This window comes from Myxine glutinosa, chromosome 10, assembly GCF_964187855.1.
Source record: "Myxine glutinosa chromosome 10, kmMyxGlut1.1, whole genome shotgun sequence".
In the NCBI taxonomy this organism is placed as follows: Eukaryota; Metazoa; Chordata; class Myxini; order Myxiniformes; family Myxinidae; genus Myxine; species Myxine glutinosa.
Genome location: NC_136270.1, coordinates 115756172 through 115768462, shown reverse-complemented (window position 1 = coordinate 115768462; position 12291 = coordinate 115756172). Strand labels below are relative to the sequence as shown.

Here is a 12291-nt window from a genome sequence, read left to right as displayed (position 1 = left end):
AAAATGTCCTTTTGGAATTTGCGATAGGGCGCGTGGTTTGGCAGAAATCGTTAATTAAACGAAAAAATTAAAAAAAAAGAAAAAAGGATATCTCTTGTTTATTCTAGAGTTCTCCTCAAGCCGCACCGCGCGCCCTCAGCCTCGTCTGGCGAATGTCAACAGCGCGACACAGCGCACGCTTTCGGGAGGGGCGGAGCCAAGCCGAGCAACATATATATATATATACATATCGATCATTGATCGTGAACCGGGAAAATATAATAAATTACTGATATTTAGCGACTCGAAAGGTTCTTTATCAACAACTTATTTTCTCGTGCTTCTGCTGACCTGTCTGCAAGGTGTATAAATCGAAGTCCCGAGTGCGAATCACAGGTGAGCCCGTCCTGAGGTAATTAGCGATTGGGAACGATTCAGAACCTGTGGATAAATAACCCTTGGTAATTTCCCCAACAGTTTTCCGGACGACAGACTGCCAGGAGGGGCTTGCAGCTTGCACGAGTTGACAGCTGCATGCTGCAAGGGGTGCAAGCTGCAAGCTGCAAGTGCGGAAGTGTTATAGCTCAGAATGCTTGTTTTTCAAGTGATTTTTCACCATTGAGTGATCGGGCCAAAAATGATACATAGCATGATATTTCAAAAAGTTGTGGACAGATTATTACAAAACTCGGTGGATGAGGTGGTTAGGCCACAAGAACAAACCAATATGATTTTGGTTCACATCCGGATCCGGATCTGGCCTATCAGTGGGGTACAAAACCTAAACTATTCAGCTTGGTGGAGGTATGCACTCTACCAAGTGCCGTTGTAGTTCTCAAAGTGATAATGGAATTTCAAATGAACTAGGGCATGCCCGTACTATATATATATCTAAAAGTATATCCCCCCCCCCTCTATTTACATGCAATGGTTTGGTCCAAAGCTAACGGCTTGCGAGTACGGTGACAATCCCCCCCCTCTATTTACATGAAATGGTTTGGTCCAAAGCTAACGGCTTGCGGAGTTTGGTAAAGAAATCGCCATAGCGTGCACAAATGCGCAGGAAAGCGAAAGAATCGCAAATTAGTTTTAATTAGTTTTAAAACATAGTTTAACGCCAACATAGCGGCAACATAGTTTGCCAACGTGAAATAAATGAATACGCTCTCAAATGTGCCAAAAAAAAAAAAAAACGCTACCCGTACGCTCTACCCCGCCCGTACACCCGTAAACAAAAAAAACAACGCTCTTCGCTTCCGCCCTTCGCTCTGACTGAATTGGGAGAAATAATGCGCATAAGAAATCGAGAAATTATTATTTTCTCCGGAAGAAATCGAATTACGTACCGTAATGGCGCACGCGCTGGGCTCGGCTCGCTCTCACATCGACCACGCCTACGCAATAACGCGTTCTGTGATTGGCTGCCGGAAGTGCAGTCCTCACTGTCCGGAAGGTCGCAAATCGCAGTTACGATGAATCGCAAATTAGTTTTAATTAGTTTTAAAACATAGTTTAACGGCAACATAGTTTGCCGACGGGAAATAAATGAATACGCTCTCAAATGTGCCATCCGAGGCAGATTGTGTTCGCCACGTTCGGCACACGTGATAGCTCGCTGCTCTCTGATTGGTTGAATCGTTTTTTGGACATAGCTCGGTAACTACTTCTGCGATTAATTTCAAACCTTGAAAAGGCACATCCTCGGGTCCCCAGCAATATACCTGGCAAGTTTAAAGTATATCGGACCGGTAGTTGTCGAGAAACAGCGGTCACAGACAAACACACACACAGACACACACACACACAGACACACACACACACACAGAGATTACTGGAATTATAGATAGACTAGGGCATGCCCGTACTATATATATATCTAAAATTATATCCCCCCCCTCTATTTACATGAAATGGTTTGGTCCATGAAATGTTTTGGTCCATTCGCAACGCCAAAGCGAACGGCGAACGCTTTACATGAAATGTTTTGGTCCATGAAATGTTTTGGTCCATTCGCAACGCCAAAGCGAACGGCGAACGGCTTGCGAGTACAGTGACAACCCCCCCCCTCTATTTACATGAAATGGTTTTAATTAGTTTTAAAACATAGTTTAACGCCAACATATGGCATGCCCGTACCCGTACTATCCGTAATGGCGCACGCTCTCACAGGAGCTCCGGAGTCCGGAAGGTCGCATATCGCATCGCAAAGCGAAAGAATCGCAAATTAGTTTTAATTAGTTTTAAAACATAGTTTAACGCCAACATAGCGCCAACATAGTTTGCCGACGGGAAATAAATGAATACGCTCTCAAATGTGCCATCCGAGGCAGAGTGTGTTCGCCACGTTCGGCACACGTGATAGCTCGCTGCTCTCTGATTGGTTGAATCGTTTTTTGGACATAGCTCGGTAACTACTTCTGCGATTAATTTAAAACCTTGAAAAGGCACATCCTCGGGTCCCCAGCAATATACCTGGCAAGTTTCAAGTGTATCGGACCCGTGGTTGTCGAGAAACAGCGGTCACAGACAAACAGACACACACACACACACACACACAGAGATTACTGGAATTATAGATAGACTCGGGCATGCCCGTACTATATATATGTATATCTAAAATTATATCCCCCCCCTCTATTTACATGAAATGGTTTGGTCCATGAAATGTTTTGGTCCATTCGCAACGCCAAAGCGAACGGCGAACGCTTTACATGAAATGGTTTGGTTCATGAAATGTTTTGGTCCATTCGCAACGCCAAAGCGAACGGCGAACGGCTTGCGAGTACAGTGACAATCCCCCCCCCCCCCCTCTATTTACATGAAATGGTTTTAATTAGTTTTAAAACATAGTTTAACGCCAACATATGGCATGCCCGTACCCGTACTATCCGTAATGGCGCACGCTCTCACAGGAGCTCCGGAAGGTCGCATATCGCAGGAAAGCGAAAGAATCGCAAATTAGTTTTAATTAGTTTTAAAACATAGTTTAACGCCAACATAACGCCAACATAGTTTGCCGACGGGAAATAAATGAATACGCTCTCAAATGTGCCATCCGAGGCAGAGTGTGTTCGCCACGTTCGGCACACGTGATAGCTCGCTGCTCTCTGATTGGTTGAATCGTTTTTTGGACATAGCTCGGTAACTACTTCTGCGATTAATTTAAAACCTTGAAAAGGCACATCCTCGGGTCCCCAGCAATATACCTGGCAAGTTTAAAGTATATCGGACCCGTGGTTGTCGAGAAACAGCGGTCACAGACAAACACACACACAGACACACACACACACACACACACACACACACAGAGATTGCTGGAATTATAGATAGATGAGTAAAATTACTCTCCCTTATATTAAAAGTACTACGTCTCAATTGTAGTGTTATAGTTGTGAAAACAACTGGAATGGTTGTGCAATCATTGTAAAACAGATACGTGTATTAAAAGTTTTGGACGGCATAAGTAACACCTTTCCTAATTGGAAATAAAATGATGAATGGCGCTCACACTGATATTGTGTTTGCTGCCTTTCATTGACGATCGTTAGATCACTTCCTGTGTGACACTTAAATATTTTAGGTCGTAGGTTGTAGACAGTATCCGCCCAGTGTAGTACTACGGTTCTGACTAGGAGCGTTAAAGTGGTGCCAGGAACCATCTAGCACTCTCCATGTCTGGATTGCTGGTCTTACTGTCTCGCTCAAACTACAGCTACCGGGCTAGCTTCAACCTCTCTTTCTCGCAAACAAACATCATATATACACTTTTCTTCTATTTTTTACTTTCTCAAAGCTCAGACTATTCTCTTTTTCTTCACTCTACTGTCAATGCAGCTCCTTTATTTAAGACCTGGCCTTGATGAGGACTATATAGTCCGTGACTGGAGCCCTTAACTTAATAAAAGAATCAGGGCTTTTATATATTTAGATTTCATTGTGGTTGTCTTGATGCCCTCGTGGCAACCATTGGGGTATGAAAAGGCAGTGCTGCGCATAATTCCCTCAAACTAAAACCGAAAATAAAAATTGTGAAATAGAAGCAGCACATTGTTTGCTGAGGATCACATTCTGATGGTGGTAAGTACATCAATGTTTGGAGGTTTTAGGCTTTTTTCTGATCAGGAGGATCATGCAAAATTAATGCTTTTATTGTCCCCCGTCGCACAGCGGAGCGAAAGGGGGACTATGGCTTTCCCCTCCGTCCGTGTGTCCGTACGTCCGTACGTCCGTCCGTGTGTCCGTCCGTGCGTGTGTGCGGGCGTGCGTGCGTGCGTGCGTGCGCGAAGGACCGCATTCGAATTTGGTGTGTGGGTGCAACCCACGTCAAAATCCAAGATGGCCGCCGCCATGTATGTCTGATGCCATGTATGTCTGAACCTTGTAACCTGCATATCTTGAAAAATAAGCGAAGTACCAACTTCTAATCTGGTTTGTGGGTGTATCTAGGCATAAGGAAGAACGCTATTGAAAATTGGGTCGCCACGCCAACCTCTAATTTGGTGTGTGGGTGTATCTCGGCATACGGACGAACGCTATTGAAAATTGGGTCGCCACGTCAAAATCCAAGATGGCCGCCACCATATAAATGTCTGAACCTTGTGAGCGAAATATCTTGGAAAAATAAGCGAAGTACCAACTTCTAATCTGGTGTGTGGGTGTATCGAGGCACAAGCAAGAACGCTGTTTAAAATTGGGTCGCCACGTCAAAATCCAAGATGGTCGCCGCCATGTATGTCTGATGCCATCTATGTTTGAACCTTGTAACCTGCATATCTTGAAAAATAAGCAAAGTACCAACTTCTAATCTGGTGTGTGGGTGTATCTAGGCATAAGGAAGAATGCTATTGAAAATTGGGTCGCCACGTCAAAATCCAAGATGGCCGCCACCATATATATGTCTGAAACTTGTGAGCGAAATATCTCGAACAATAAGCGCAGTACCAACGTCTAATCTGGTGTGTGGGTGTATCTATTGGGTCGCCACGTCAAAATCCAAGTAGGCCGCCGCCAAGTATGTCCGAACCTTGTGAGCGAAATATCATATCATAACATGTTTTCTGCGTGTTCCACTTTGTCAACTCACATCACTTCCCCGACGGGGGACCTAGGCGTAACGCTTGTTAAACCGATAGAATTGTACAGTTTTGACTCTCCCCATGATCTTCAGGTCTTTCTCATCTCATTACAATGGACCTTCATCAGAAGGAGATCCAAGGATTCTTCAACATTCCGGTGGATAACCTGCGAGCCTCACCATTCCTCATCCAGTACATCCAGGAAGAGGTGTCATACTCTTTATTGGAGCTTGTCCCTTAAACTCGCTTAGAGGTATGACGATTGCTGATTGTACAATTTTCTAATGTGCTGCTGATCCTGTTTTAGATCCCGGATTATCGAAATGCTGTCATTGTAGCCAAGTCTCCTGCCTCTGCTAAAAGGTAAAGAGAAGGAGTTGGGGATTGATGAGTAGCTTGTAGGATGACATCGGTGAACACATCCATCGATCTTCTTCTCTTCAGGGCACAGTCCTTTGCGGAACGTTTGCGGCTCGCCCTTGCCGTGATCCACGGGGAAGCACAAGATGCGGAATCGGACATGGTTGACGGGCGCCACTCTCCTCCTCCCAGTATGCCAAAGTCTTCCGCCGGCATCCACCCCAGTCTCGAGATGCCCGGTGCGTTTGTGTGCAATGCGGTTTGGATGATAAATAAATAATTGAAAATGGTTGGAACAGATTTGATACGCTCGGGTTTTATTTATTTATTTATTTGAAGCAAAAGTACCATTTATTTTATTATCACAGGAGGGACCCTTTTGCCTCATCTTATTAGTCCCCTACTGGTTTCACCGGAGGGGACTATAGGTTTGCTCTCCGTCTGTCTGTCAATCCCACCTGTGGTTTTTCAGACTTTTTCCAATCCCCTTTAACATATTCAACTAAAACTTGGAACATGGCTTTATTATAAGTTCCAGAACAAATTTGAGTTTTGGGGTGTTTCTCCAATTTTTCCACAGAGTTATGCCCTTTTTGAACATATTATATATCACATATTATACATTGGTCAGTTTTCAACTGCCCTGACTCCACCCCACCGCTTTGCACACATTGGCTGGACAGTTGGCCTGACTCCACCCTAAATCAAATCATACACCGCCATTCCATGAAGCATCACAGATCAGCAGGACTCAGGCCTTAGGCATAGGTGTTAGTCCATGGCACAATGCAATTGGAATGATCCCAGGTACATAGCCATGATCTACTATATAAGAGAGATGTTGGTCTGTGCATGTCACCATTTTGCTCAGAGTTGGCTGAACGGATCTTCGTCAAACTTTCAGAGGTGCATCAGTGAGTGCCTGGGAGTGTTTTAGGCCAAAAAGAAGAAAAAAAACATTAAAAAAAAAAAGAATTCGCTTTTTTTGGAGTTAAAAAAAAAAATCGCTCGATAGTGCCTAAGCCTTTTTCAATTAATGATAGTTATATACAAGTACACATTCGCATACATAAATACAAAACAATCACCAGACATTTGAATACAAATAAATCGAACAATTCCGGAAGTGTACAAGTTGGTAGTACGGCTTCTTCTTCTTCCTGATCGGCATCACACTTAACTCAGAAACGTGATGAACGCCACATTCACCCACCAGCATATATATGAACCCCTCCCCCCCCTTTCCCTCCCCTCCTCTCCCCTTCCCCCCCCTTCCCTCCACTCCCCTTCCCCCTACCTCTCCCTTCCCCCCCTTCCCTCCCCTTTCCCCGCTTCCCTCTTTCCCCTCTTTCCCCCTTCCCCCTCTTTCCCCCTTCCCCCTCTTTCCTCCTTCCCCTCTTCCCCCTCTTTCCCCTCTCCCCCCTTCCCCCCCTCCCCTCCTCCCCTCACCTTCCCCCTCCTTCCCCCTCCTTCCCCCCATCCCCCCATCCCCTCCCTCCCTCGCCCGGCAATGCCGGGTACTTCTGCTTGTATGTTATATATGCTCATAAGCCGTATGCATGTTTTTGCTTCGGATTGGTATGTACAGGTATGTACATCGGATTCTTTTTATTATTATTTTTGGCTCCCAACGTGGCATTATATACCACCCAAATAAGGGAATTGTTTACTGATATTGAACTGAAATTTGGCAGGGGGCATGTATTGCAAAGCAATTCTCGCTCTAGTTTGTTACCTTTTTTTTTGCAGAACGTTTGTTCATAGCTGAGCAAACACAAGAATTATAAAATTGTAACCGATAAAATAGACGTGACGTTGATAAATAGGTGGCCCACTCGAACGGCTTTTGTCTAACCATTGCCAAGGAAACAACTTGAGGTATTAATGAGGTAAATGAATAGCAAATAAGTAACGAAAGAAGAGTTTATTTGTGTTTTGTAACCAACCGCACATAATTCAATAGATTAACTTTTTTTTTGTTTTCATTTGTAAGCAAAACTTTAAAGTACTTTATATCTCGGTTTTGCATGGCCTGTAACTGGTTACCTCCACCAACGAAGGTGGATGGAGGTCGTGTTTACACCCCTATCTGTCTGTGAGCAGGATATCTCAAAAGGTTGTGGACGTATTCGGACGAAACTTGGTGGACAGGTTGGGTGTGACAAGAACGAATTGATTCGATTTCGGTGAAGTTCCGGATGCAGATCCGGCCTATAATTGGGATCCAAAACGTAAACTCTTCATCCTGGCGGAGGATGAATGCCCTCTTCCGAGTGCCATTCTAGTTAAATCTGCAACCACCAACAATGCCTTGGCTGGGCCTGGTCATCCCGATTTGAACCGTTTGTTATGCAGTGGGCCCGTGCAATTGAGAGCATTGCCAGATGAGATGTACAGGTAGTGTGGTTTGCGTTCGATGCACACGACCCACACCACTTATTGACTCCTGCACGTCGTGAACTATTCTTGTCTTTACGACTCGTTATGCCTCCGGCGACTTCATGTTTTCGCGTTGTCCGTCTGTCCATCCATCTGTACTGGCTAAACCTCGTTTTTCTCAGCAACCATATGTCCGATTGAGACGAAACTTTCAGGGTAGGAGTTACACCCATGCAAAATGTTTTTATGATAATTGTGATGTCATAAGTCACGTGTTATGGCAGCCATCTTGGATTAAAAGCAAATAATGAAAAAATTATTTCTCGGAAACCGCTGAATGGAAAAATTTGAAACTTGGCACATTGTCATGTACTCCCAATGGGGAACAAAAGCTTGATAATGATGACATCATAGGTGATATGGTATACCAGCCAAAAATGTTTTAATCAAATTCCTTATCCTAAAAATCAGAAATTGCATGCACATGATCTATGTCCCATTTGTATTGAAATATTAAATTTATGACATCATAGGTCAAATGGTTTGGCAGTCATATTGGATTTAACCTAAAACCTTAACAAAAACATCTTCGCACAAACCACCAAATCGAGTGACTCGAAAATTTACGTGTGCCATTGACTAGGCAGGGCGATTAAAATATGATCACGAAAACATCATTGGTCACATGTTGTGGCAGCCATATTGGATTGAAAGGAAATATTAAATAATTATATCTCTGAAACCGCTCACCCGATCGATGCGAAATTTTACAAGTTTCATCTAACAGCACTGTTGCATGTAGTTTGAAAATGATGATGTCGTAGGTCACGTGGTTTGGCAGCCATCTTGGATAGAAAAACGAGCCTTATCCGATCAACATGAAACTTCACAAACGTGAAGCCCTACCCATACATATACAGAGTGTACATTTTTTAAGGTCATATGTCATGTGGTATGGCAGCCATATTAGCTTGAAAATCAATATTAAAAAAAAATCCCTTCTCTGAAACTGCTTCACCGATCAATGTGAAGCCTGTCATGGCTGGTGAAAATGTGATACTTGAAAACAGCTGAAGTGATTTAGATTCAAACTTGTTTATTTTTAGGACAGTGAACGAGGGCATCTACCCGTTGTGAGACTATACAGAGGCAGATACATTGTTTATATTTGTGTGACTTCACTTGTAAGTTGTTGCTGTGGTCTTTTTGCAGTGATGATTGCGAAAGAGAAACCGCCGATTACAGTGGTTGGAGATGTCGGTGGAAGGATAGCCATCATTGTGGTGAGGGTTGTCTCTGCATTGTGGTGTTCTATCGACTGGATTATTCTCTCGGCTAAATGTTGAGTTTTGCAGCTAAATCTTGAATCTTTTTTTAATTTCACTTCCTCAATGAATGCTTATAGTAATAGTTACCCCCGCCACCAAAGGTGGATGGAGGTTATGTTTTCACACCTGTCTGTTTGTTTGTCTGTTTGTCTGTCTTTGAACAATATATCTCAAAAAATTGTGGACGGATGCGGACAAAATTTGACAGTGAGATAGTGTATGTGACAAGGACGAAATGAATATATTTTGTTGAAGATCCGGCTACTAGAATTAGGTGATTCTTCACCATTGGGAGATGGGGCCAAAAACTATACATAGCAGGATATCCCAAAAAGTTATGGACGGATTTGGATGAAATTTGGTGGACCGGTTGGGTGTGTGACAAGGACGAATTGATTCAATTTTGGTCAAGATCTGAATATGAATGCGAATATGAGAATTATTTAATTTTTAGGTGATTCCTTCACCATTGGGAGATGGGGCCAAAAACGACATTCAGCAGGATACCTCAAAAAGTTGTGGACGGATCTGGACGAAACTTGGTGGACCGTTTGGGTGTCTGACAAGGAAGAATTGGTTCAATTTTGGTGAAGATCCGGATCCGGCTCGTAGAATCTTTAAAGTGATTCTTCACCATTGAGTGATAGGGCTAAAACCGACATAGAGCAACATATCTCAAAAAGTTATGTTCGGATTTGGACGAAACTTGGTGGACCAGTTGGGTGTGTGACAAGGACGAATCGATTCGATTTTGGTGAAGATCTGAATTTGGATTCGGATACGAGAGTTGTTTAATTTCTAAGTGATTCTTCACCATTGAGAGATCGGGGGAAAAGCGATACATAGCAGGATAAGTTAAGAAAGTTATGGACGAGTTATGACTAAACTTGGTGGATGAGTTGGTTTGGTGAGAAGAACAAGCCGATTAGATTTTGGTTCAGGTACGAATCCAGATCTGGCCTATCGGTGGATACAAAACTTAAACTGTTCAGCCTGGCGGAGGTATGTGCTCTACCGAGTGCCGTTCTAGTATTATTAGATTTTTAATTTCCAGTGTTATTAGATTTGCAGGCAGTTTGTGAACATCCCATGCTGTATAGGAAACGAGGAGACATCTGTGTACGTTTTCATGAAGTGCAAGGACATTAGGAGACTATAAAAACAAATCGCCGGAAGAGTATATGGGATTTCAGGCCAGGATTCCAGCATTGTGAGGTGTGCGCTCAGATGAGAACAACAAACATGCCGATCCGTTGTGTGTCTGTCGGAATGCATTTCATTTCACCTGTGTCTTTATCAAACTTGCAATTCTGCAGGTAGTCTGATTTAGAACTGCCAATGAAAAATTATTTTTTCTCTTTCGTCAATTTTTTGGAGCAAAATAAATGCACATGCTGAACATTTCCAGGAATGTTTTGAGAATAAGTAGTTAATTTTCTTGAAGCAGTAAAATTGCAATATAATATTTTGTTTTTTGTAAATTAGGCTAACCCCCGCTCAAACAGGGAAAATGGCCTTAAAATGCCTGTTGTGTTGTGTTGTTGTATTTTTTTATAAATTGCAAACTTCACAACGTATTTGTTTATGCTGAAGGCCTTTGAGGTCAGAAAGATAATCTTTTTATGCCTCCGCAGCAAAACGCACTGGAGGTGTTGTGATTTTGGTTGTCTGTCCGGCTGTGCGTCTGTCCATGTATGTGCACGTAGCATATTTCCATTACCACGATAACTTGTGAACCGCTGAGAGGACTTGGATTACACTTGGTACAACAATGTACGATGATGTAAAGATGAACTGACTTTATTTTGGGTTCAAAAGGTCAAATGTCTATTGTGATATGGCATTTAATTTGAAATCTTTACCATTAAGACTTGTGAACCACACAAGGGATTTCAACCAAACTTGGCACAAGTATGGACTGCAATGCAAAGATGAACTGATTTAATTTTAGGTTCAACAGGTTAAAGGTCATGTGCCATTTGAAAATCATTTTACAGATCATAACTTGCGTTGGGAGCATTTAATGCTTCCTCTCTCCCTTCTACTTTTCTCCCTTACACGCTCTCATGTGACCTTTAATTGAAATTAAATTAAACAGTGGATTGACATCTAATGTGTGCAGTGCTACATCCATTGCTGCATTAGCATCAGTCAATTTTTGAGTTCTGTTCCTTTATCGATGCCCCTTAGGATGACATAATTGACGTCGTGGATACCTTTGTGGTGGCTGCTGAGATACTGAAAGAGCGTGGAGCATACAAGGTTTATGTCATGGTGACGCATGGCCTGTTATCTTCGGATGCTCCTCGGCTAATTGAAGAGTCGTTGATCGATGAGGTACGGTGCCTTTTCTCTGATTTTGGGTTATGTTATATGCATAGCTATATTACATTGTGCAGTGCTTGTATCTTTTGGACCACTTCCCGCATGAGTGGCTACCCCAGTTTCAACAGCCGCCAAGCTCCTGAAAGTACTCTTTGGGAAGCCAAGCTAAGTGCCGGCTGAAGGGGTTTATTTTCATTTTATCTTTCCCTTGACACCACCCCCCCCCCCCCACCCCCCAGAATTTCCATGTTTTAAACGTTTCCCGGTGTGTACCCTGGATAAGAATAGGTACACCGTATCCCTGCGTGGCGTAAGAGACGACTAAGAGGGTTGGCGTCAGGAAGGGCATCCGGCCATAAAAACATTGCCTCAAAAAAAAAAGGGAACCATGACAATTACAACTACATATGGGCAGGGTACAGCCCAAAGTGGAGATCGGTTTCTGAGGTTTGGGACATGGAATGTAGGGACAATGACAGGGAGATCAGGAGAAGTGGTGAAAGTATTGGTCAGAAGAAGAGTGGACATATGTTGTGTGCAAGAGACGAGATGGAAGGGAAGTGGTGTGAGAATGGTGAAGGGTAGGCAGGGACAGAAATACAAGTTTGTGTGGCAAGGCTGCCCGGAGGGCGTGAATGGTGTTGGTGTCCTGTTTTCTGAGGAGTTTGTAGACAGTGTGGTGAGTGTGACGAGAGTGAGTGATAGGTTGATGATGGTGAAAATGATGATTGGAGAGGTCTTGGTGAACGTCATCTCGGGATATGCTCCGCAGGTTGGTCGAAGCGATGAAGAAAAGGACACGTTCTGGTGTGCGATAGAGAAGCTGATGGAAAACGTGAAAGATG

The 12291-nt window shown here is 43.3% G+C and overlaps 1 protein-coding gene across 1 annotated transcript in view; it reads left to right on the top strand.

The window, feature by feature from the left end:
* PRPSAP2 (phosphoribosyl pyrophosphate synthetase associated protein 2) overlaps positions 1 to 12291 on the top strand; it is a 41859-nt gene that overhangs the window by 6867 nt on the left and 22701 nt on the right. The window contains exons 5-9 of the mRNA XM_068103451.2: positions 5147 to 5262; positions 5362 to 5417; positions 5499 to 5653; positions 9006 to 9076; positions 11312 to 11458. Coding sequence (XP_067959552.2) covers positions 5147 to 5262; positions 5362 to 5417; positions 5499 to 5653; positions 9006 to 9076; positions 11312 to 11458 — 545 coding nt within the window. The remainder of the gene's footprint in view (positions 1 to 5146; positions 5263 to 5361; positions 5418 to 5498; positions 5654 to 9005; positions 9077 to 11311; positions 11459 to 12291) is intronic.